Source organism: Papilio xuthus, unplaced genomic scaffold (assembly GCF_000836235.2).
Source record: "Papilio xuthus unplaced genomic scaffold, Pxut_1.1 DF827135.1, whole genome shotgun sequence".
NCBI classification, from domain to species: domain Eukaryota; kingdom Metazoa; phylum Arthropoda; class Insecta; order Lepidoptera; family Papilionidae; genus Papilio; species Papilio xuthus.
This window is the reverse complement of record NW_013531514.1, coordinates 864,323-892,186: the sequence shown is the minus strand read 5'-3', so window position 1 is coordinate 892,186 and position 27,864 is coordinate 864,323. Positions and strand designations below refer to the sequence as shown.

The 27,864-nt window shown below is 32.6% G+C and overlaps 3 protein-coding genes across 5 annotated transcripts in view; all 3 read right to left on the bottom strand.

Annotated features, from left to right (window-relative positions):
* Positions 1 to 14,822, bottom strand: part of Myo61F (unconventional myosin 61F) — a 36,239-nt gene extending 21,417 nt beyond the window's left edge. Inside the window, exon 1 of one of the 2 annotated variants that reach the window (XM_013314789.1) lies at positions 14,606 to 14,822. In XM_013314789.1, coding sequence (XP_013170243.1) covers positions 14,606 to 14,709 — 104 coding nt within the window. In that variant the 5' untranslated portion in view covers positions 14,710 to 14,822. Of the gene's footprint in view, positions 1 to 9,175; positions 9,480 to 14,605 lie in introns of those variants that run through there. The other variant, XM_013314791.1, reaches the window with a different exon arrangement.
* A 1,403-nt stretch (positions 14,823 to 16,225) lies between these two features.
* Positions 16,226 to 21,377, bottom strand: LOC106119615 (glycine-rich RNA-binding protein RZ1B). 2 transcript variants are annotated; one of them, XM_013314659.1, is made up of 5 exons: positions 21,013 to 21,377; positions 18,033 to 18,778; positions 17,255 to 17,377; positions 16,981 to 17,166; positions 16,226 to 16,681 (listed from the first exon to the last, which is right to left on the bottom strand). In XM_013314659.1, the coding sequence occupies exons 1-5, from the start codon at positions 21,031 to 21,033 to the stop codon at positions 16,486 to 16,488; spliced, it is 1,272 nt and encodes a 423-aa protein (XP_013170113.1). In that variant the 5' UTR covers positions 21,034 to 21,377; the 3' UTR covers positions 16,226 to 16,485. The 2 variants fall into 2 exon arrangements, with proteins under 2 accessions (XP_013170113.1, XP_013170112.1); XM_013314658.1 differs by having other exon boundaries at positions 17,255 to 17,383; positions 21,013 to 21,375.
* A 1,774-nt stretch (positions 21,378 to 23,151) lies between these two features.
* Positions 23,152 to 25,686, bottom strand: LOC106119601 (facilitated trehalose transporter Tret1-like). The gene is made up of 3 exons (XM_013314643.1): positions 25,590 to 25,686; positions 25,124 to 25,262; positions 23,152 to 24,413 (listed from the first exon to the last, which is right to left on the bottom strand). Exons 1-3 carry the CDS (start codon positions 25,665 to 25,667, stop codon positions 23,152 to 23,154), a joined length of 1,479 nt encoding a protein of 492 aa, XP_013170097.1. The 5' UTR covers positions 25,668 to 25,686.
* Positions 25,687 to 27,864: the final 2,178 nt, after the last annotated feature.

Below are 27,864 nucleotides of genomic sequence, written 5' to 3'. Positions count from 1 at the left end.
CTGCGTCAGATTAAGATAGGTACTCATTATCCCTGGTTTATATTATGCCAGTACAGTAAGACTGTAGCGCTTACAATCAGCACTTGCATACAACTGTCATAATTTAAATACTGTCAGTCTATGCCAAGCCAGCGCTACAGTCTTACTGTACTGGCATAATGTAAACCAGATTTTAATACACTCGATGACGAATCGATTTGAAGATATTAAAAATATTATTTTAACGTAGGAGTCGTTCACCTGTGTCTGATTTGCTATATTTTTGTATGGGTTTATAATGTTAACGATCGAATAAGATATTAAAACGTTCATGCCTAGACAGGGTAGTTATCGCTGAGTCACAATAGAAAAAAGTGCGTTCCGCAGACAAATCGTTTTAGTAACACGATTAGATAAAATCGATCTTGCAACCGAATAGAAAATTTTGGTTTTTAATTAATCGGTTGGATATTGCTGGATGTTGAAGAAGTTACCAAAGGATTAAAAATGTAAGCGGATTAATGCAATTAGTATTCAGAAGAAATTGCTTTTGTATTTAAATGGACTTACAATGGAATGTATCTTTTAAGAAAAAGATAAATTAGGAGAAAAGAAAAGATAACGTAAAAGTGAGACTGTAAAGAGAGATACTTAATTTATATCAAACGTATTTATTTAGATAAAATTACACGCCATTTATAATATTGTAGCAATGAAAACTAAGCAGTTTGACAGATTAGCGGATTATAGTGGATATTGGATATGAAGGTTGTAAAAACCTTTGAACAAAATCCTATCGACTAAAATATTAAATTTTCACGTAGCAACAAGATTCAAGATCCCCTCAAGGATCGCGCTAAAAATACTATCGTAATTTTGGCCAGTTTGCTGCTGTCAAAAGTGACATAGAGCCATGGACAATTCTTACGACAAGGATCCATAGATTCAGTGATTCGCGTCAGATAGTCGAGTAGAGTAATAAGAAGGGAGGTCGCAATCCTTACGAATAAAATCGCACAGATAACATATATTCCTACCATATTTGATAACATCAGGTGAACATCCTTATCATCTAATCTAATTAAAATTCCCTGCGAAAACAAAAAAAAAACAGGAAGCAAAAGTCAATAAAGCGTTCAGCCACAAATGTCAGCGGCGTCAAGGAACCGTCATAAAACGTGGCCCCGCAATAACAATGCCTTATTAGGTGCAAGGTAGTATGATGCATATTCCAGACGTTTCTTCTGTGACACTATGTTTTGTCATAACCAGAAATATTTTTTATGGTTTGGACAACCCTATTAAGTTTTGAGGTTAGATAAAGTCGTGACGTCTTCAACATAGCATTGACTGAAATGCGGTTTATTAGAATTTTGTACGTAGTAATGAATAGTGACAACCCTATTTATATATTTTATGTTTTTATTAGAAGTATGAAGGTCAATGTAATCTTGGTATGTATACTATGAGTACAAAGTTTTAATAAATAACGCTTCGTACGTTACCTTCTTTATAAAAACAAGTCCGTGCAAGCTTCTATTTAAAGTCCCCTCACAAACATTTAGTTAAACTTGTTCACGTTTGATAGGGTAACCAAACTAGACGCTATAATAGGACATTATTTCAGTTTTGTAAATTTTTATGCCTATTTTTTTTCTATCGTGCGAAAGATATTTATTAGGCTAGGAAATTCGATTATTATTAGCAGAAATCAATGCCCTGATATTAGAATAGCAACGATTATACGTCAATGCATACATTGTTCATAAAAAAATCATCTACCGACTTCCATAAAACCTTTCAAATTTACGTCTTTGATATCTTTTCGTCTTTCTGTCTTTACTCGATTGTGGCAACCCTAACGAACACATTTCTCAATACGTTGGAATAATTATTCCCAAATAGAAATGGTGCCAATGAGCTTCCAATTGCTACGTGAGTACGTGTGCTTACATACGTTACGATATTTGAGTAAAACTTATTAAGTTAACTAAAACTTCTATGAGATACTAAGTAAATGTACAAAATTATAAATTATTGAAAAAAAAAAAACAAAATATTGTTATAACAATAAGAGCGGAACGAAATAAAAGTATTTCAAAAGGATTAGTTATATTTTTAAGAAAACATTGCATTCTTTCTAGTATATCATACAATGAACAATTAGTTATCTTACTAATATTATAAATGCGAATGTTAAGATCAGTCTTTCCCAAAGTGGGGGATAAAACCCCTTGTGGGCGCTGCAGGTTTGCGGGTTATAGTAAAAGTTTCGTTTAGAATTCTCTGTTAATATACATATATAGGTCACAATAATTAATTAATTTAATTTGAAGTTATAGTGGTTTTTAAATATGTGAAAATATGTGACTAAATATTTTAAATAAATAAGTAAACAAAATTAGTTTGGGAACCACTGGTTTAGACAGATGGATGTTTGTTTGAAGATATCTCCAGAACGGCTTAACGGATCTCTCTGAATTTTGGCATAGTTGTAGAACATAGTCTGCAAGAACACATAAGCTACTTATTAAGTATTTTTTTTTGAATTCCGGACGGAAAAAGTCGCGGGGACAGCTAGTATTGAATAAAGAAAATTTTATCAAAACATTTTTTTTAAATATATGTGCTTACAATCGAAAGATTTTCAGTCTACAAAGATGTGTGAGTGGTTTTAATAATTAGTATATTTCGATTTTTTTAACAACACTATTGTAAACGATAACTAGGACTAGTAACAAAAGGGCGCGGTGAGGAGGCGCGGCACGACCCACATAGCCAGTGACGACACTCAGACATGGCATCAAATGTTTCACCTTATTGTTATTCTATACTACAGTATACTATATAATAAACATCGTTAATATAACTTTGATTTAGCATTTTATTCCATCGACACGTCTTTAAAGACTTCTAACTAGCCATTGCTCGCGACTTTTTAAGCGTGAAATTAAAGAAATATAGACACATTTACTCCTGCATATGTTAGCTACAATATTTTTTTTCTTTCTTTATTTTTTTTAGGGACTTTCGTTCTTTTGAACATAACATTCAACTTAGGAACTAATTACAATCACAAATATACAAGCAAGCAAAAAATCAATAAAAAAATATTAGCAATCTTGTGAAAGTCCTGTCAAAATTGGTCAAAAAGTTTCAAAGATTGGACAGAGACAAAAATTAAAAAAAAAATCGTTATAAAAAAAAGCAAATCATGTGTACAATTTTATTAACTATATACATAGATGTGCATTTTGCTATAGAAATTTTTATTTCAGGTTTTTTTAATATTCCATTATACTAAACGCAATTTATTACTTTGTTCTTGCCTATTGAAATTTCTTATTCAATGTCATATAGCCAGCTGTATAAATATCATAGTATGAGTTTTAGTACAGGTTTATTTAGTATAAATAATATTACAATAAAACTATGATTATACGCGATTCGTCTGTTATTTTTATTAACATAGTGTTTCGTCATCAATATAATTGTAACAGTAATCAGTGACTTTGTTTTCACGGAATTAACATAGTTATAAGTTCTACAGTATATAAATTAATTTGTTTTTAAATTTACTATTCAAAAAGTTGTGTTAAACATTAGCTTAACGACTTATGGAAGAAAAATATAATGGCTTTTGCCCGCAACTCATTTGCGCGCGGAATTAAAAAAAAACATAATACGTAGTCTATGTGTTCAAGACAGTATTCTATATCTGTACCAAAATTAAACCAGAGCCAATTAAACTAATTTATGTAATTTTATGACAATAATAGCTGTAGGTCAAACATCCATCCATCCATCAAAACATTCGCATTTATAATACATAAGACTAGTTGTAACTCGCGACTCCGTCCGCGCGAAATTAAAAAAAAACTTAATTATTAGCCTATGTGTTCTTCCAGACTATGATCCACATCTATGCCAAGTTTCAGCGAGATCCATTAAGCTGTTTATATGGATGAAGAAAAGGGCTATTTTTAGGATTTTCCCAACAATTACTCGATTTTTTCACACCTTTAAATCTTCCATAGACCTCCACGAACATGTCAAGACCAAGATAAGATAAATCCGATTAGTCGTTCTTGAGTTTTAGCGAGACTAACGAACAGCAATTGGTTTTTATATATAGGTTAAGCTAACGTTACAATTGGCAAAGGAAATGAGCTATGCGCAAACTCACAACACACCGCGATTCAGTACCCACGCTGTATTGCTACAGGACGATGTTTACAAAAGTTCACACAATACAATGGCGGGAAAATAGTGATAGCAAAAATGCGCATACTTTCCCATAGCCTATTCTATTTATTATCACCTTAAGTAACTTATACGGATATTACAAAATATAGTAAACTAGCTGTCGCCTGCGACTCCGTCTTCCGGATTATGATCCATTGAGCCGTTCTAGAGTTATGTACATTCAAACATCCATTCATCCAAACATTCGCATTTATAATATTAGTAAGAATAAGATATTAATAAGATGGATAACGTAAAATATTATTTAATATTTGAATTTGTTCTATTTTCAAAAAAACATAATTTTTTTTTATTAAGAAAAAAATACTGGCCATTAATATTTGCAGCTTTTTTTTCTTAAATGGCAATTTTTTTTATACGTCCTTGACTAACTCCCACATATAATCACGTCCGCTCCACTATCTCTGACGCAACTGGCGTACTATATTCCCCGGATATAACACTTTTGTTTGAATTATTAAGCGCATTGTGATAAGTTTGCATAGCTCATTTGACATACGAGTCAGATATAGTACGGCAAACTTATCTGGCCCTGTAATCCACAAACAACGCTGAAAAGTGCCAAAAAATTGCAGTCACTCTGTAATCTGTATAGTATTACATTTTCTAAGATCATTTCTTAGGTCTTTGCGTCTCAAATTTAAGAAAAAAGGCTGATATTGCCTTCGACTATATTTACAACATTACTTGTGGGGTTTTAAGGGCAAAATCTCTGTTTAAAACATATCGTTATCTCTGTTCTGTCATAGATGACAGGGGTGACAAGATTTATAAAGATATTTAGTTCTCAGAATCCTAATGTAAGTGGGACTGATCGAGAATGAGTTTATGTATTGCCAGAAAATAAATATTATCAGGAAGGACAGTAAATAGGGCATTAACTGCTACTGATTAGAGTCACATACCTGTGACTCAGACTTAAACAAGACCTCATTCACAGTACAATCCATTTAAACTTCCAATACATTATTTAATTATTAATAAACGTAACATGATAACCTTTTTAGAGGTCATTTCGTATTACTTTGTTTCGAATACTGGCCGAATATAAAAAACGGAAAAGCACGATTTAAAAAAAATCCCATCTCTTTATAATAATTACATAATATTCACTTTAATATTTATATTATAAATGTTGTGAATAAATAAAATTGTTACGTAATACAGATTTAATGCTCTAAATCACGATAGAAACGAGTCTTCGGAGTGAATTTAGAGCATGAAATTAATTGATGTTCGTAAATAATTACACTAAATTAGTTTCAGAATTATGCGGAATATTATATAATAAAACACAATTATATATTGTTATAAACTGGTCTATTAAATAGAAAAAATCTGGATGACTGGATTTTTTTTAAATTGTGTTTTTTGGAAATTATATTTAAGCACGAATTACTAATAAAATGATGAAATATGAATAATATTTTTCTATCTTACCGATAGGAAAAGTTAATTTTATGTTTAAGTTGATTATCGATAAAACACGAATAAAATGACATTTTTCTAAAAATTATTCCTAGCTAGATCTATCTATCGCCCCCGAAACCCCCTATATACTAAATTTTATGAAAATCGTTGTAGCCGATTCCGAGATTCCAATTATATATATACAAGAATTGCTCATTTAAAGATACAAGATAACAAAATTGCGATGTTATTCATGAAAAAGCAAAAACGGATATATTTGTTATTCTTATAACAAATTATTACTGACTAGCTATTACCCGCGACTTCGTTCGCGCGTAATTAAAAAATGAAATAAATATATGTCTATGACAATCGTGGGTTGGGTTACCTTTCCAAACAGTGACAGAATTTTTCAAATCGACTTAGTAGTTTCTGAGCATATTCAATTCAAACAAACAAACAAATATTTATTATTTATAATAGTAGTATAGATGTATTTACACTTCGATTTAAATTGCATAATTAATTATTACAGGCATAATTTAAAAAAAAATAAGGAAGCACGTGTGAATGTTGTCGTGTTTTGAGCAACATTTCTTTTTACTCTGTATTTCTTTTTTATTACAACACGATGTAATTTATTTTATTGAAAAAATAAATGTACATTGTGTCACTACTCTGATTAAATAAACAACAATTTTGAACGTTAGTCCATTAATTTTAAGGTTCTTTATCGAAGAAAATTAATAGTATTAATTTTGTCTTTAAGACGGGTTGCCTTCTTATTTAGTTTTGAACTTTAGAACAAGTTTTATCTTTGGTTACAACAAAAATACATCTAGTTCAACTCTGGTTAATCTTTAATTTAACAACTAAATTAACTGCAATTAACTTTCTCAGTGTTTTATAAAGAAAGAAGGAAAAGGGGCTAATAATCTTACTTTTAACTAATATAAATGCGACCGTTTAGATAGATGGATGTTTGTTTAAAGGTATTTCCTGAACGGCTGATCGAATCTCGATGAAATTTGACATATAGAATATAGTCTGTAAGAAAACATAAGCTACTTATTAAGTTTTTTAGACGGCGCAGACGGGAGCGACGACTAGTGTATTATCAAAAAACAGTTTCTGCATTATAACATAACCTAGTTTATTATTTAGTATTTAGAGAATTAAATTCTTTGGACATATTATCCTGTTTACAAAGTAATGCGTCACAACAGTTAAGTAAATGTTTTAATTGTCGATGACATCAACTATACGACCGCCATATTGGCATGTGTCGATACTTGAAGACGTCAAAGAGCAGACTACACATAATTTTATAACTTTATTACTTCATAGACAAAATACCTGTGATAATTCCACACTCAGAGTTAATTAAGGGAGATCTTTATTGTAGCATAGCTTTTATCTACGACTTAATCCGCGCTGAATTCAAATAATTTAGATATATATATTCTATGTTAATCTGTTATAATGAAGCATTAATGTCAAAAGAATTTTCAGAATCGATCCAGTAAATTTTAAGTTTATTCGTTACATACAAAAGAAGCATTTCTATTATATAACATAGTATGGAAGAACACAAGCTACGTTTTAAGTTTTTATAATTCGGCGTGAACGGTGTCGCGGACGACAGCTAGTTATTACATATAATTTCTTATGAAAAATCAACATTAGGATATGTTTAACTGTCAAACAACTGTAAATTCATCACGTAGATAAAAGATCAAGAATCGAAATTTTGTAAAATGGCTATAAATATGTCTTATTCATAAGCCGATTTTGTTCTTGACGATTTTTTTTGAAAGAAACAAAGATTTACAAACTGCAATCATAAACAACTGCAAACATTTAAATTACATTACAAACAGCAATAATAATAATTTATAAATGGTCTATAACCATTAAATACAATTATAAAATTATCTTTAACAAATCGCGGTGAATGTATAACCTTAACATTTCGCTAAAACGAATCGATGAAAAGAAAAATAGAAGTATTTCTTGATTTATTTGACATTTAATAAAGAAGTTAATATTTTAAGGTAAGTACAGTTATTTTTTTATGTTTCAGATAGTAAACCTTTTTTCTGTTACAATCCTTTAATGGCATTAATCTTTCTAATATTATTCGAAATTTCTTTTTTTCACATTCTTAATTTGAATAACTTTATTGTAATCTGTGAATTATAATCTATGTATTTGAAAGAAAGAAAAGGATAGCAATATTCTTGTTAATACTCTATGATAAATAAAATTAACCGAAATAATATTCCAAATAAGATATGACCTAAAGGTCTATGTTACCAGGTCATAAAATTAAAAAAAAAAACGAAATAATAGAATTTATTGCTAATTACATATTTAAGATGCACGAAATGAACAAATCTTACTAATATTATAAATGCGAATGTTTAGATGGATGGATGGATGTTTGTTTGAAGGTATCTAAGAAACGGCTCAACGGATTTTGACGAAATTTGGCACACATGTCGACCATAGTCTAGAAGAACACATAGGCTAATAATTATGTTTTTTTTTTAATTCCACGCAGACGGAGACGACAACAGCTAGTATAATTATAACCTGGAGTTACTTATGGTTTTAATTATGAAGAAAATTAAAAAACGAATCTAATATGCATGTGTAAAAGTGTCCTGGAATAAGCAAGAAGTTTGGTCTCCCTATTCTCCTAGTTTTATGTGTTTCAGTTAACACAAGCCGTTATTTTGCATGCAAGCGTCTGTATGCATACTGACAGGAAAACTAATGAAATATAATCGTATTTCACTGGAATTCACGTCATTTGACGTCTTAATATAGTTTAAAAATAAATTTTAACTCCAGTCTAATAAATATTAATTAACTTACGTTTAATAGGTTTCCATTAAGTTAAAACTTAAAATTGACATTGTACGCGTATAATTAATCGTAAATGTTGTTTTTAGGTTATTAAAATTAATTTACTTTAAATTCACTTATGTGCTCTATGAAAATTTAGTATTTCACAGGGACTTCCCCAATTAAAGAGAGAAGAGACAATTGATAAGTATTATTATATAAACATTAATTATAAAGTAAATACAAGAAAGAAACTTAGCCAATTATTACTAAAAACTAAGTATCACTTAAGATTTAGGATTAGGATTGTTGTGAAATTATTGCACATTATTAAAATTAATGCATATTAACACTAAGCTTAGGCATATTTAAGTTAGATTTAAGCCATACTTATTTTAGGATGTTCAATAGTTAATAACAAAGTTAACGTAACACGTCGTGAAGTAAACATTAACTGTATTTAAGTGTATCAAAATCAATTAACCCCCTTTTGTTTCATAAATAAATTGATGTTAAAAACGATATGGTCGTAAATTCAAAACGAAATGGCATTAATCTTCTGATGTATGAAAAATATAAGCATCTTAAACGAGTTTTAAAAAGCCTAAAGTCAACGACCGCATACGACTTCGGACAAAATTGGCGAATAAAAATCTCATCGTCGACTCACCTCGATCACCAAAACTCGATTAAAACACATCCAACAATGCACACAGCACTCGATGCATCACGGCACCAAAAAAAAAATACGGCACCAACTTTGACCGTTCCAAAAATATTTTATGAAATAAAATTTAGAATTTCTCCCTTCCTTGTATTTGGAATAACGTTCAATGCACCTTTATATTAAATGAGATTAAAAAAACAACTGTCAAATATTTAAAAAAAAGTTTGTGTCAAAAGAGTTTCGTTAAGGGTGCGTTCAGGTTCGCGGCAGTGACATGAAGTTTGGGCTACAGTTGGCGGCAAACTGGCGCTGGCGGCTCCGTCGTGCGCGGGACCGGTCAAGTGAGAGCTCGCATTGTGTCATCGCTTAAGGCAACACCACACTACGATGCTAACACACCTGGCGTAGTATGTAACACCTGTAGAATGTTGCCATCCCTCTCGCTATCTTAAAAAATAACCGAAACAACAATAGAGTTTGGATACAAGTGTCATTTGAAATTGAGGGTTAAAGAATTAATTAATATTTCAGAAATAAGGTCTCGATTTGGTTTTTGCGTTTATAATTTTAATAAATATTTTTTTTGTGTTTTAAAACGAGTTACAAACTCCAGTGAAAATACATTCATATCCTTAGTTCATGGCACACTAGTGTATTCACACCCTAACGGTTCAGTGTTTTCCGTCTACACATTGCGGGGCATAAAGAAGCACATTGTTTTAGATATAATGCAATTTCTAGCGTCGTGACCTTTCACTTTTTAGAGGTCACGTGTTCTTGCACTCATAACGGCTTCATAGATCGTTTAACATTGGGCTTTAGTTCACATTTTCAAATTCCATCAAACTATAAAAAAGAAATATTCTGTAATAAATCTGTTCTCTGTCTTATAAAAATAGTGAAATTAAATTAATACTTTTAATTTTACTTGTATAAAAATATATCACTTGTATCGTCAAAAAAATACTGGCCATCTATAATTTTTTAAATTTTTTTTCACAAAATTACAGCCAAAAATGAACTATACTGCAACATGCCACATAAAAATCGTTGTGTTACAGTTTCCTAAGCGCCAAGATAAATATTTCTAATATTAGATTGTGCTGAACTGTGTTACAATTGTGTGTGCACTTAATCAAATACAGTCGTACCTGGATAAGAGAGAATCCAAGAGACCGCGATATTTTTTAGCTTATAAAGGTTTCTCACTTATCCAATTTGACTTTAGATAAAATCTTTGCCCCAAATATAAAATTTATCTGGTGAATACAATTCTGATACAAAGATAGTAGATTGTTGACTATTATTTTTAAGTTCAACTTTAATATAATATCACACTTAACTTGTACATATTATATTTAGCTTAGATCTTATTTGTGTTTTAATTTGGATTTTAATTTGTAATTTAGATTGGATTTTATTGTAATTTAATTCGAAATTTTAATTTGTATAATAGGTATTTTAATTGTAATTTTATTTAAGTTGTATTTTTTATATTATTTAAAAAAAAAGCAGTTGTAAATAGTTTTAAGAAACTTTGTAATTAATTGGTTTTTTTGAAATTTTTTAATAAAGTAATAAAGACTCTTGCATCCCAAAGTCCCTGATCGCCATGTTAGGGGAACGAGACGGCGGCATAGCGTCGCCCATAAAAAAAAAAAATATATATAATATCACAAAGTCCGTCGTTTAACCGGGAATATTCTTATCATTTTAAACGACCAGTTAAGGTATAATGACTTTGGAATCAGGTCAAAAATTATAATGATTACATCTTAACGTATAACAATTAGTAAACGGACAAACCCCAGTCACAATGGCTTCTAGCTTAGCCGTTGTAAAGATAATCCGATTATCGGATCTGGGCCATTGGCGATTCACCTTGTTTTTCGTTTGCTAAGCCTTCATTAATTTGACTAAATTAATGATGTTTTTTTGTTCTAAAAACAACTGAATACATGGCAAGGGTTTGGAAGAAGAGAATGTTTTATACGAATGAAATAGTCTTCTGTTATTTTCGCCTGCATATCTTAATTCTTAATAATATTATAATTATTATAACGAATGTTTGGATGGATGGATGTTTGTTTGAAGATATCTCCAGAACGGCTGCATGCGTCTTACTGAAATTTGGCATAGTTGTAGAACATAGTCTGAATTACATAGGCTACTAATTAATTAATTTTAATACCGTGCTGATGAAGTCACGGGCGACAGCTAGTTTGTTACACTAAAACTAATCAATTGTTAGATATCCAATAAGTGAGCGTCGGTGGCTCAGTGGTCAAGCACTTGACTTGCAATCTGCAGGTCCTGGGTTCGAATCCCGCCATGTACCAATGTGTTTTTCGATTTACATATGTACATTTATCCGACGTTCTTACGATGAAGGAAAACATCGTGAGGCAACCTGCACATATCTGAGAAGTAATTCAAAGATATGTGTGAAGTCAACCAATCCGCACTTGGCCAGCGTGTTTGAGTATGGCCTAATCACCCTTAACTTAGGGTAGGCTCCGAGCCCCTCGGTGGGGACGTATAGTGAGTTGATGATGATGATGAATAAGTATTGAGATTATATACTATGTACGTAAATAATTTGCGGTCAGCAGAATCAATTCGCGCAACCGATGCTCAATTAAAATAAATTGACCGGGTACTGGATGCATGGGTTCGTGTTACCGGTATACTAGAGTTTCGGCCGATTTCGAATATTACGAAATTTTCAAACTACTATTTTTTTTTAATAAATTAAAAGCAATTAATTATATGCCTTTTTCTTTCTCTTTATTTTTAAAAATTAAGTTTCATTATCTATGCTTGATTTAAATAAAACAACTAATAAACTTGTAAAAGTTCTAAGAAGTTTTAAGAATTTTTACTATTACAATTGCCGACGCGATACAATACCTTATTTTATCTGTACTATCACAGTTAAATTACATGAAAACATTCAAACTACTATAACGAGTAATAAAAGGGTAAAACCATAGTTAAGTAAAGAACCCTCAGGGCGCAACATATGGGCACTAAAACTTAATTATTTTATAGTACTTGTTATTCTTTAAAGGAGTGGTACTTACCTTTACAAGAAATATACTTTGTTTTTAATTACGAAATTGTATTACGTGATATAATCGAAATAAATATATTACAAACGTATACGTACGTGTAAGACAATCGACTCATATTACATGTTACTTCTGAAACTAGGAATAAAAATAATAAAATAATTTGAGAATTTCCATGTTGCCTAATTATTTTGGTTCCAAAGATTTCTTATACTAACGGCAACATATAAGCAACGAATCAAACATGTCTAAATATAGCATTTATGATACAGACTTATGTATAAGATATGAGTTTACATTGTCTTAATACTTGTATAAAACATATCATTTTTTTTTCGATAAGATAAGGGTGCAAACGTGCAGCGGGAGGACCGAAGTGTTCCAAAGCCCAAGGACTTTAAACAATACTAAAGGAACCGCAGATGCGTTGCCGGCCTTTGAGAAAAAACATGGATAAAATTAAGAATATTATTGTAAATGTTTCGGCAGTGTAAACTCATACCAGAAGGAACAGGTACGCGTGTTTTTTTAAATAAATAATTACAGTTGATTAATTTATGATTGGATATTATTTCAAACATATATAAAATATCAATAAAGATATCAGCAAAATATGATAAAGTCAGTGGATAATACTTGTAAAAAATTATATTAATTCCTTTATGTATATAATTCTTCTGTGCGTGTGTATGTCACTGAACTTCTCTCAAACGACTGGACCGATTTTGATGAAATTTTTTGCGTGTGTTCAAGGGGATCTGGGAATGGTTTAGATTCACAATTTTGTCCGCTGGACAATGTTTTTTTAATTAATCTTTAATTTATTAGTAGTTGTTGATTTTGGAATGTTTTACATTGGATCCGAAAGACGGCGCTACCATCGCAGTGTCAAATTGTCAGACAACGTCTGTCGGGTCCGCTAGTACCTTTATATTAATCTATCTTACTAATATTATAAATGCGAATGTTTGGATAGATGGATGTTTGTTAGAAGATATCTCCAGAACAGCTGTATCTCCCTGAAATTTGGCATTGATGTAGAACACAATCTGGAAGAACAAATAGGCTACTATAATATTAAGCTTTTTTTTTTTAATTTTAATCGCCCGTAGAAGGAGTCGCGGGCGACAGCTTATATTCTATTATTACAATATGAATCAACTGAGTGATGACTGAATGCGATAATAAGCAATGTACTTATTTATGTGATAAGCGGACGTTTAAACGTTCCATTTAATTTTCTATGAGTACGATTTGTCGTCATCAAATACACCTCCAAACTACAGAGTTCGAGGTTACCAAAGAATAAACTAGAGTTAACCACGCTGGACCACACACTACGTGATTAAGGAAGCAACACCCAACAGGTGAAGTTGTCTTGTTGAAGAATGTTTGGATATATGTATAGATGTTTGTTAAAAGGTAACATGACGGCTGCATGGATCTCGTTGAAATCATAGGCAACTGGCTATTTTTTTTTAAATTCCGCGCCAAGCCAATTCATAATTACGAAATTTCATTTCCAAGCCACGAAGGAGTGAAACCCATCTGCAGTTTCCTCTTTTATTTTTTACAAAGTCGTAAAAGAATACGAGAGTAAAAAGAGAGCAAACGATTTAGTCGTATTATCCGAACAAACGATTTACTATCGTGTGGAACTTTGTTAGAATTTGCTTATCTTCGCTATCAGAATAGCGCTTCAAAGTAAATACTCGATAAATTGTAGTTTACGTAAACGATATGTGATATCATTCCACAGTTTATGACTTCATGATAAAAATATGTGTTTCTGTTATAATACGGCTAAATATTAATCAATGGTCAATGACAAAATAACCAACACGTTATCATTTCTTGACCGTAGTATTCAAATTTAAACCAAAACTTTCAAAATATCGTATCATAAAATGTCGAGTAGACAACTGTCTATTAATAAATTTCATTTTATATGGACATTTGTTTCGAAATAATCGTAATCCTGTAATTTTCCCTGCACAGAGTTGACACAGTATTCTTCTGTTCTATTTATCAGCCGTAATGTCAGAATTCACTACAACTTGTGGAAAACTTTAAACAGGGCCGGCGTTAGAATAGGGCGCGGTTAGGCGACCGCCCAGGGCACATGACAGTAAAGGGCGCTAGAGGTCCATGTAGAACACGCTAGTGGTAGCTCCACGTAATAAAATCGTTGCTTTTTCTAAGTTCAAGGATTTAGGGTTAGAGAAATGTGAAACTAAATTTACCTAAAAATATAAATCGAATTTATTTTCATTGCCATTACCATGTAACGATATGTACCCCAAGAAAAAAAGGTTCTATAAATTCCTGCAACTGAAAAATGGTTTCATAATAAAAAACTCACTTCTTGGCCGGCACTTCAAGAGATGTTCCACCATCACCGTTGGCAACACTGACAGCATTTTGCGAAGAGCTATCTCGCACTTGCACAGAATCTTGTTCCGTCATTTTTAATCTTCCACACAACACAAAGTAACTGGTCAGTAATAAATTACTTTTTTAATAATTAAAGCTGTAAGACACACAAGGACTTGATAGCAAGTGGACATAAATGTTGGCTATCAGAAAATAATCATGTAATCGTTTTTATCACATCGTTAATTGTTCGATTAGTTACGAGCTCTTGTCTTTGATATAATTGGCTGACATATTCGATTAGGCTGCGGTACACTTTTATTTAAATTAACAAATATTATAGTAAAACCTTAGATCTAGCCGTCTTTTCAATATACTAGACTGCTTGAACCGTTCAAAAAATATTGTTTTTTTTTAAGAGATAGTGAGAGAGAAAGAGATGACAACATATATATGTAATGTATCCGCAGTGGAAACACAGGTGAAGCGGAAATTATTATAAAATTGGATAAATTTATAGTGGAACTAGCTGTCGCCCGCGACTCCGTCCGCGCGGGATTAAAAATAGATGTTGGCCGATTCTCAGACATACAGAATATGCTCACAAAATTTCATGAGAATCGGTCAAGCCGTTTCGGAGGAGTATGGGAACGAAAATTGTGACACGAGAATTTTATATTTAAGATAGGTTACATTATCACAATTACAGGAGAGGACTTTAGTATTGTAATTAAGAGATAGGTTCATGTTTTAGCATTGGAAAAAGTAGATTTAACTTGTTCATGTTTTATCACCCATGTTTTTATTATTGTTTTTTCAGTTACCCTTAAACATTCGTGACTCATTATACACACGTTACATCTTATTAATATTATAAATGAGAATACTTAGATGTTTGTTTTTTTGAAGGTATCTCCGAAACGCCTAAACAGATCTCACTGAAATTTCGCATACATGTAGGAAGTCTGGAAGAACACATAGGCTACGTTTTTCTTTTATTTCCGCGCGAATAGAATCGCGGGCAACAGCTAATTTCTCATAAAGTTGTTTCCCGCCATCTGTTGTTAGCATTTCAAACTAAATAGTTATGTAGTTCAAGATTTGACAAATAGATGTGACTGTTGTTGCTCTAGTAGGTTAGCACGAGATTATAGTTTTTTGAATAATTTTAGCTAGTGTTACTGGAGTATTTGCTATCTCATAAGTACCTACGTCTTTCATAAATAAGTTAAAACTTTAGATTAGTGTTTTACAATGGTATGGTTGATATGCTATCGTAATTTTACAATTACTTGATTCATACTTGACCAAGCGACTCTTAATATTTTTTAAATAATGCTACCTTTAATTAATATAAATAAGTAGTAAAAATGGGATGGTTCTTAAGTCGTAGACCTTACCCAGCCATAGACAATAAAAACATAAACACAAAAATTAATAAGTAAAATAAAGCTTTATGGTGACACACATTTTTATACTTTTTTGGGAGCCTTGATTCCTGGACTCTTGTTTAAATAAAATGTCTTATATTACCCCAATGAATAAAACGATTCGTTTAATTTTAGTTTTTATTTAAATTATATTATATTAATTATGATTACAACCAGGGTCGTCTTAACCATATGGGCGCCCGGGTGTGAAAATCACGTTGGCGCCCAACGAAGTACGTAACATTTGCTGGCGCCCCCAGGACTCGGCACCCCAGAGGCCCAATAACCGGGCGCCCGGCACACCTTATACGCCCGGGTTAAGACGGCTCTTATTACAACTAAAATTAAATTAATATCTCAAGCATATTATAATAAAAAGTGCTATAAGCAGACTTTATTTATTAGTCACATACAACGGAGATTCAATCTTTTCAAAAATCTAAGATGGCGGCTTAGTGGTGTTGTCATCTGGTTTATCTGTCACTGCACTATCGCCTTCTCGCTCGTACAAGTAGCTCGTGGCTAGGGTTGTGCTGCTCGCACCGTAGCTATTGGGCTGGAAGCCGTTTTGTTGTCCGTAAACTGGTTGACCGTATCTGCTATCAGGGTTGCTGTTGTCTAATTGACTGACGCCACTGAAATTAAGAGGTTATTGTATTTATTACTTACTATTCATTCAATTCTATTAAATTTACTTATTGTTGATAGAACTTAAACACGTTTTTTATCGAAAAAACAAAATACTTTTTAAAAGAAGGATCATACTGCATCGTCTTAACTAAAAATATGTGTATAGAAGATATTGTCAACCTAATTTTTCCTCAATGAATAGTCTTAACAATTATTTGAAAATGCCCTTGATTATACTGATAATAAAGTTTCAAAGGTTACTAGACAGATTGGATTGTGTTGTAAAGATAAATTCGTTTTTAACCTTTGATCTCTATAAGGTCTTCTTTCTCCAACACTTTGCCAGCCACTGGATTGTCCATAAGAGCTGACGTCTTGTCGGTACCCTCCTGTTTGACCATAACCGAAGGAGCCGCGGTAGTCCTGGGCGGGGTCTCTGTAACCGCTACTATACCCAACACTCTGCCAACCGCTAGAACTGGGTTGTGGTCTGAAATTGTTTTATTTGCATCTATTTATAAATAATCTATTATTTGATTGTTGTAAACAATGGTGTCATTAAAATGTTTTAATCAGACCTGGAGTATTCTGGTCGTCCCCAGTACTGGGACTGGGCGTTGTCAGGCCGCCCTGACGCGAAGTAGTATCCTCGCCCGCCGGAATCCCAGCCCGACTGGCCGCGGTAAGTCTCGTCCCATGGTCTGAAACTGACCCCAAGTTAATGCATTTATATTTTTCAAAGCATTTTGATGTCTTTAAATGCTACTATAGTTCTTTTTGCAGTTAAATCAGGTGTTGGTGACTGCCTCAATTAAATCCTTTTTGGTAGCAACGACTTTTTCTTTTATTATTTCATTATTTGTTTAGCGTTTATTTTAAATCGCTATTTCCGGTTTGATTAATGGTGATTATCTTGACATTAAATATAATCACTATCGTTTATTGTCACGTTATTGTAGAATTAAATTTGAAGAATTTCTTTTGTTTCAAGTAAAAGGTCTTTAGAAGACCACAACGATTTTTGAAAAAAGAACGCAAAAATAAAAGAGAAAAATAAATCAGATCTGTCATCTGTGAGAATGGATAGAAAATGGGCAGACAACGGTGAAAATGTTAGGTTATGTTTGCAACGGTCCGCCATTACATGGTCGTTGAGTACATATGACAATGGCGAATTAGGCGAAAGCGTGGATATTCTGTATTATTCGACCTTTGTATCATTATTAGCTTTGTTCAGTGACATGATTCAATAGTAACGGTTTATTTATTACAGTAAATGAACTGTGAGGTCATTGAACATTATTTTGTATAGAGTATCACCTATTTCATAGTAAAATTGATGACGAGTACTCTTACCTATCATGTGGTCCTCTTCCTACACTTGGTCCATAGCCTCCATACGGGTCATATGTACCTCCTCTATCATAACGATCGTCGTAATAAGGTCTCCTGTACCCATTGTATGCATACCCATCATATCTACCTCCGTATCCATCATCAAATCGATCGGAATAAGGGTTATACCTGTCATATGGTCTTCGTTCTCTATACGGATCATCGTAATACGGTCTCTCATGTCTGTACGGGTCTCTTAAAAATCTGTCGTAATAATCAGGTCTATATCTATCTCTGTCATCGTGTCTATGTCTATCTCTGTTACCTTTCCTGCCGCTACTGGGTCTATCTTTGTCATCGTATGGTCTTTTCTTGTCAGTATCATTGTCATCTTCGGTGCCATTCTTTTGCCCGTTCTTTCTATCGTTATTGTAGTTCCTGTCGTCGTCGTCATAATCTTTTTTATCATGTCGGCTGCCAGATGTCGGTCGGTTTGATCTTCTATCATCATCATATCTATCTCTACCCCTATCATAATCATCTCTGTCATCATTTCTATCATCATAGCGGTCATCACATCTACCGCATCGGCTGTCGTAGTCCAGTCTGTCGTACAAGGGCCGTCTCGCTCCGTATCTTTCGTAATAACTTCTCTCTTGACGCTGCAATGTTGCGCTTTCAGTCGGAGTTAAGATTGCAGATAAGATGCTGCCATCTGCTATTGTTGTTTGAAACTTTGTTGAGATCAACAGAACAGTTGAAAGTATCTGTGAAATTGATAAAGTAACTGATAATTTTTTTATATCATTACGCGGCAAACGAGCGAGCGGCCACCTGAAATTGCTGAAACAGCAAAGGGACCGTTGCCCGCAACGCATATGCAAATGCGTGTACGCAATTGCATATGCGTTGCCTACCTTTAATCGATGGAGGAGAGGATGCACAGAAAGAAAACATTTTCCCTTCCCATGCATCCTCTCATCCGGAAAGTCCACTTCCACTTCCCATCCTTTCCTTATAAGAAAAAGGTGGGAAAGGAAAGACAACTATATTAGGCTTCCAGGACGTACACTCATCAGACGAAACGCGGAATTGGTTCCACTTCACATCTATCTTCTATGTCAATTTAGTAATCCAAATAATTAAGATTAAAAAAATCAATTAGATTGCAAGATTACTTCTGGTGTATGTTGATTTTATATATAATAGTATATAACAATGTAATCAAAGATATGTGTGAAGTCAACCAACCCGCACTTGGCCAGCGTGGTTGACTATGGCCTAATCACCCTTAACATAGGGTAGACTCCGAGCCCCTCGGTGGGGATCTATAGTGAGCTGATGATGATGATGATATAAAAATGCAAATTGACGTTGTAAGTCATTTACAATTATCGTTGAAACGCTTAACAATTATGCCGTTATCGCTGTATGAAGATCAGTCAATAGCACTTGTAGTTTTTGTTGCATAATTATAATATGACTCTCGGAGTTGCTTCCTGCACGTTTTTTGTCTGAATCGTTATTATAATATGTTCCGGGTTTTATGTTGTACTGAAGCTTATTTACTTCATAACAGAAAATTTATATACAACTAGCTAACGCCCGCGATTTCGTCGGCGCGGAACTAAAAATAACTCAATAAGTAACCTAAGTGTTCTTCCAAACTACGTATTATATCTATGTCAAATTTCAGCGGGTTCTGTCCAGCCGTTCTGGAGATACCTTCAAACAAACATCCATCCATTCATTTATCCAAACATTCCCATTTATAATATTAGTAAGATATATTTGAAATAATTAAGTTCAATGAGGCATCGACACAAAGTGGGCTATATCTTACGCTGTCTTAGCCCAGTCCTGCAAGATTTGAGGTAACCCATTTTACTTTTTTTGTCTATCATAATCCAAAATAACCTAATAGTAGAATTATAGTTGGTCCATACAATTTCTGGTTGAACTTTTCCTTATCTGGTTTTTTATCCATTCAGAGTCAGTTAAGCGAGAACAATTATAACAAGGTCCGGCTCCCGATTTCGGCCTACTTTGTTTTAGTCAGGTGACATCATTCTATTGTTTTCGGCGGACGTTGTATGTACTGTAATTAGATAATAATAAATGCACTCGTTTTATATATGAACTTGGTTTCAATGTCACTTTTTATTATTTTGTTTGAAATTAGAATGAGGAAATTTTTGTTTTGTCTTTTTTACGTGGGCGCAATTCAGCACACTGAAGCGACAATTTAAATTTGGAACTTGCGAGCTGTTACAATTCTAAATTTTTTTCATCGATTACCAATATATTTATCATAGTCTAAGAGCCAACGTAATATTATTTTATAAAGAATTAAACATTTATTAAATTAAAATAAATTCAGAATACGTACGTAATTTTTTTTCGTTATTGTGAAACGAATTGTATTCAAATTGTAACAAAAGAGCGATACAATTAAAAATAATATTTGACTACACGGATTACAACCTTGGGTCTTACGCAACTGTCCCATAACCTTTTGTGCTGTACGAGATATAACTATTATTCATAAATTATACATATTTAATGACCCAAATGTACTTTAACTTTACGTAAAAGTTTCAGATTTTTAAAAGTATTAATTGGTAACGTGGTTAGTCCTCTAATAGTAAAGTTTTACGTATAAAAATGTCATCACAATTTTATTATTCGAATTTATCAGGATATATATTATAATATTTTTCTTTTGTTTTAAGATTCTCATAGCAAAACTTCTTTAGCAAACAATTGCTATTTTAATTAAAAAAAAACTATTCTATACCAAAAAAGATACCTGTTAACCAGTATTTTTTTTGAACTTCAATAAGTCAATAATCTGAACATAAAATTACGAAAAAATTGAATTATTATAACGCTCAGCAAGTTTTTTTTTAAATATTTTTTTAATCTGGTAGTATTTTTAGTCAAAGAATAACTTTTACTATTTATTATAATATTATCCTTTTAATATTTATAAATCTCTTACCAAAATAATTATTTGTTCCATCTTCGATGCGTCCAGATTAACGACCCGCAAAGTTCATTCTCCGTAGTCAATAGCACTGGCCGTTAAACTAGTTTAAAATAGAAATAAAAAAAATATTCTCACATATCCCAGTACATTTAATTCACATACGCTATTCTAAATTTAAAAATGGAATGAAACTTTTTTTTTTAATTTGATGGCAATGTACACTGCATGGAGGCATTCGGTCAACTGGTCGATCTCGATTCACTCGCATGGTTTATAATAATTACAAAAGTTGTTGCTTTTTTTGTTTGTCCGTCCGTCTGGCTGGGACGAGGCCCTATGGTTGCTTTTGAAGGTTACACGCGTTATGCGTAGCTTTTGTTTCAATATACTCGTGAATTTGTGGTAATAAAATGACGCAATAATTGCAGTGCAAAATATTTGGCTACTATAAATCGATTTCTAAACCTTTTCCAATAAAGGTTGTGAATAAGAAATTGACCCATTATTACTAATATTATAAAGGCTACTGTTTAGATGGATGGATGGCTCTTTGTTTAAATGTTTCTCCAGAACAGGTTAACGGATCTTGATGAAATTTGACTCAGATGTAGATCATAACCTGGAACACATAGGTTACTAATTAATTTTTTTTTTAACTCCGCGCGGATGAAATCACGGGCTATAGCTAGTTCAATAATATTTAAATAGAAAAGTGCTTTTTTTATTTCTGAGTAGTTGTTACCTAAAGGTATAGTTATTCAGTTGAAGTATTTCTAATCAATATTACTACTAAAAAACTCTGGTACTGTATCGTATAGTCCCATAGTAATTACGACCCAAATTGAACTAAAACATGTCACCGAAGCGGAACCGACACGTCATTATGTGCTTTATAACCACTGGACCATAGGCGACAATTTTATCTACCCTACGTTGTCATAAACCATCTCTCTTTTATTTAAAAGAGAATAAATATTATTGTATAATTCCATTGCCGAAATATACTCACAGTATTTGATTATTTATCGTTTAAAAACGTAATAAAAGACTAAACAAAAAGAACTTTTTCACTAGCTATCGCCAACGACTCCGAGACGAAAACACCACCACGAAATTAAAAACAATTAGTTAGTAGCGTATGTGTTCTTACAGGCTATGTTCCACACGTAAGCATAAGTGTGATCTAGGCAGCCGTCCAAACATCTAAACATTCGCATTTATATTAGTAAGATTATATTAAACAAACTTTTTGTTACTTGCAGACAAACATATAATTTACGGATGATTTTCTTTGTTTATATTTATCAAGTATTTTTTTAATCTGTGAATTTATAAATAATTAATTAAATCTTATCAACGTATATTTTTCCGATCATTCGAATGACAGTTTTGTAACCTCAAAATACATCCTTTAAAAGTAGACCGCGCCATTATTGTAACAAAGTGCGCGTAATTCCGCCATAATGTGAGGTTACAAACGGATGACAGATGCCAGATCCTCCCAGTATTGCTTGAATATTACAACATCTGTTCGTGGTATGTTTGAGTTACTTAAAGCAAGCCTTTGAGTAAAATTACATTTTTATCTAGCTGTCTCCCGTGAAACTGTCCGCGCGGATTAAAAAAAAAACTTAATAAGTAGCCTATGTGTTTTTCCAGACTATGTTCTACATCGGTACGTTCGGTAAGATACCTACAAACAAACATCGATCCATCTAAACATTCGTATTTATAATATTATTATGATGATAAGCTATTTTATTAAATTTTAGTACATACACCAAAAAATTTTTTTTTTAATTTTTGTCTGTCTCCCTATTTCGGATAATCTCTGAAATGGATGAACCGATTTTGACGGGACTTTTATTGGCAAGTAGATGATGTAATGAGTAACTAGGGCTACGTTTATTTTAGAAAAATAAAGTTATGTTGCAATGTCCAAGACAGTCCAGTACTGCGCAGCTCAAAGACAGTATCGCGGACGAAGTTGTGGGCATAGCTAGCTTATTATATTTATTACAAAGTAAAAAAGCTTACCGAATACATGAAATTAAACATTTCTTGAGAATCTTTGATTTGATTGTATTTAACATATCAAATTAATAACATTTTTTAGTAGTAAGTTAACATTTAATTATAATTTTCATAAATTTATTTATGTTGTTTTGCAATAAAACGCTCTGTTTCATCAATAGATGGCGTTGCTCTCAATTCGTCTTCAAATTGCTGTTCAATTTGCTGCAGCGTTTTATCCTTAGTTTCTGGCAAATATAAATACAAAAGATAAGTACAGATGCCAGTAACGATTCCGTACATTAAAAATGTACCGTGAAATCCTAAATTTTTGAAGAGTTTAGGTGCATTCTTTAATAATACAGCATTATAAGTTTCGAATAATAATATCGCTATAAGAAACATAGAAGTCTTATGTTTTAAAGGTATAACCTCTCCATATACAGATGTTGTCATGATCATGGGACCGCAACTGATTGCAATCGAAAAACAAGTTAGTAAAATTATAGAGAATATATTATTCTCAACTACAATCAACAATTTTACTAGATATAAATAAAGCGAAATTAGAAATAGGAAAACTACACCTATCGCTGAAAAGCTAATATACATTGTACGTCTGTTCAGTATTCTTGAAAGTAAACAGCCGATAAAAATGCCAAGAATTGTTACACCATCCAAAATTAACATTATAAGGTACGCAGTGTCTTCGCTATTTGTTATTTTTTTCGTAATTTCCAACACGTAGATACTACAAACTAATTTCCCAGAGAAATGATATTGAGTTACAGCCAGTACTATTAAGAAAAGAGGTTTATAAAACTCTTTTGAGGTATATTGCGAAAAATAAAAAGATTTTCTTTTCTGAGCGCGAACATTCAAATAATCTGTTTGTCTTTTTATTAAAGTTGCTAAGTCACGTTCAGATTCTTCATCACAGCCGTGAAGCCAACGGTAAGATGTTTTGCACTCTTCAAAACGTCCCCTACTAGCCAACCAGTGTGGTGATTCTGGCCAGAAGAACGCAGTAAATGAGTATAAGCAGACAATCATTCCAAATATTGGAATATTTTTCCAATGGAAGAATGTCCCGATGATGTTTGCAATCCAAAGGCCCCAGAAGAAGCTACTTGATTTAAAACATAAAAAGATTCCCCGATACTTTGGTATTGTATACTCCGATAAGATAATAACACAGACTGTTAAGCAACAAGAGAAAAAACAGCCTTCCATTATTTCTGCTACAAGTATCTGTTTGGCGTTCGTACTCAGTGACATGAATAGAAAGACTAAGAATATAGTGGAGACACTGATAATGACAGGCCATCTGCGTCCGAAGTACTGCGTGAAAAAAAGTGTTATGACCACCCAAGGTAGAGTGCATGTACCGAAGACAGAATCTGTAAACAATAAAAATATATCTAGTTACTTCTACTATAACATATATCATAAAGTGGCAAACGAACAAGCGGTCACCTTAAATCGCTGAAATAGCGAAGTGACTGTTGCCCATAGACAAACGCAATTGAATATGCGTTGTCTACTTTAAATCGACCATCCGGGAAGTCGACTTCCACTTCCCATTCTTTCCTTATAAGAAAAAGGGTTGGTAGGGAAAGAGGACTAAATAAGGCCTCCGGGACGCACACTCATCAGACGAAACGCGGAATAGCTTCCACTTCACGCCTGTCTTCTGTGTGGTCGTGGTATTTCACCAGGCGAGCCGGGCCAATTCGTGAGATGTTAAAGCGGGCTCTACTACTGTTAAGCTAGCTTCTACTTTAACTCTTCCTTAGTATTATTTAAAATGTTAATAATCTGATGGATAATTTTATAAGAATGTATCAACAATGCTATATAGTATAAATTTGTTCTTCACTGTTATCTGTATTCAAACTTGCAACGAACCCTGACTTATCTACCGTACTTTGCATTTCGCAATTCAATTTAGATGAATGGATGGATGTTTGTTAGAAGGTATCTCCAAAACGGTTGCATGGATCTTGATGAAATTTGCCATAAATATAGAACATAGTTTTTAGTTACTCAGTAGTTAGTTTAAATTCTGCGCAAAGTCGCAAGCGATAGCTAGTTTTATATAAATACTTACATAACCAAGATGCTGTTTCGCCGTCAACAGCATCAGTTGAGTTGGCCTCTCTCCGCAGCTGTGGGATGAGTACAGTCGGTGTTCCCATACACATTCCCGCCATGAACAACATGTTCCATACACCAACGCAGATGAACAACTACATACAAATAAAAAATACTTAACAGAAAAGATCATCATCATCTTCCTTTTTCCTGCGGAAAGGCCTCAGTACTCACTCCTTACTTATATCTACACTAGCTGTAATCCGCGACTACGTCCCTGCGGAATAAATAAAAAAATTCTCTGCCAAATTACAGCGACATCCCTTTAGCTCTTCTGGCGATACCTTCTAACAAACGTCTACCCACCTATTTATAAACCTTCTAAGTCGCATTTAATATTAAATTAGATTGAACGCAAAAGATGTGGAGTAGATTTTATAAAATTTTGAACTTTTTTTGAGCCTGAATTTTTTCCAACTTACCTGTTTCCAGAATAATTTCGATGGTAACCATTTTCTTTCTTCTCCATTTGCATTGTGCAAAGGTTTATTAAGTTCCATTATTTGTTTTTTAATCTATATTTTTATTAAATCAATCATTTAATTTTACTTAATTCAAAAACTATTAGAAATAATTCAAGTTCCTATTAAATACGATTTTTTACGATTTTTATTTAATATAAGATTTATTTTACAAATAATTCTTATATCTTGTTGAGACCTTATTTTCTCATATTAAGGTCACGTAACGTGTGAGTACTTTGATGTCTACCTTAAGAATTAAATACTGTCTTACAATTGGAATAACAATGTACGTGGTTTTTTTTACCATGCAAGCAATATACTTATGTAAATTATAACATTTTATTTACATTTAAATATGTTTTATATCAGAAATTATAATTAAAGTTTGCATGAGAAGTACTGATGTGTTTTTCGATTAACATATATGTATTTATCCGACGTTCTTACGGTGAACAAAAACATTGTGATGCATCCCGCAATAAGAAGTAATTCAAAGATATGTGTGAAGTCAACCCGCTGTGGGCTAGCGTGGTTGACTATGGCCTAGTCAATCCTATTAGGTTCGGAGCCCCTCAGTGAGGACGTATAGTAGATGAGGGTGACATAAACTCTTAAATATAATTTATGTTTGTTTATTAGGTTCACATGTTATATTGGAAAATCATTCTTATAATAAGTGTAGCGACAATTTTGTAGTTACACAAGTTTGTGAAATTGCGAACTTTTAAAATTCCGCGATCGAATGAAAGTGAAATTTGACACACATATGAATACAAAAATCCTTTAATTATAGTCTTATTTAACTCATGTGTCTATTAATTTGATGGTTCATCATCATCAGCTTACTATACGTCCACACTGAGGGGCTCGGAGCCTAACCGAAGTCAGTGATGATTAGGCCATAGTCAACCATACTGACCCAGAGCGGGTTGGTTCAAGTCTAACATATGTTTGAATTTCTTCGCAGATATGTGCAGGATGCATCACGTGTTCCTTCACCTTAAAAAGCTCGGATAAACGTTCATATGTAAATCGAAGAACACATTGATACATGGACGGGATTCGCACCCAGGATCTGCATTATATGCCAAGTGCTTAACCCCTGAGCCACCGACGATCATTTCATAAATTTTAATTTAGTACCAGTCTCTACTAATAATTGAAAAGATAGTAATTGAAGCGTGTTAAAAATAAAATAAGGTAAAGGTTAAGTAATTAATTAGTACAAGTTCATTCAGTACAAGTTCGTTAACAAGTCTAGTGAAATATGCCATATAAATGGGTTAATTATTTGATTAAATCAACTTATAAAACAATTAACTAATCCCCCTGTATTCAATATTAACGAAATGTATATAGCCGATAAATATTCGACAAGTTGTAACACATCATCATCACCATCATCATCACTATCATCACCGTCATCATCACTATCATCATCACCATCATCATCATCATCATGCCTATCCCTAATGATAAGTAGTATCTACATATTCATGCATATACTTCGATCAGCCGTCATATCCGAACCCCATTTGCTCACGCTTTGGTTATAAGGTCATAAAGGTATTAAGTGGTAGGTGTCAAACAGTACATATTACATGAGTACTCAACCCCCTAAGGGTCAATGCCCTACACCCTTGACTTTGATTACCCCAACTACTAGTTATGTACAACAAAATTATTAAATACAAGTACACTATAATTTTTATTAAATACATAGAAACCTGCTATCCAAATTACTTCGTGAAATAATTCTATTTCTTAAATTAAAAAATTACGTTAAGTAATTCGGACATAACACGAACAAGGAAGATTGACTGTGTACCAAAGTAACATTTTAAACTTTAAAAAGTCGTTGTAACTTTTTTACTTATTATTCCTTTAATATTCAACCCACCGAAGCATATATTTTAATAAGAAAATATTCAAATAGTTTTATAATTACGCTTATTTTAATATTAGTATTTTTTATCTTTCCGTATGTATATAATGTTAAAAAGGTAAAACTAACCCCACAACATATAACAAAAAGAAATATAGAAAATGGTCTTTCAATGAGTTGTGAATATTTAACAACCAAACATCGCTTTATTGATTTTGTGGCAATTACCGAGACGTGTGAAAACCAAGGCATAATAACGCAGTAAAATATTTATTACATCTATGGTTATGTTGTCAAAAATAATTAAAAACTATGAAAGCATGCATCAAACAATCGTTTCTTTTTTAT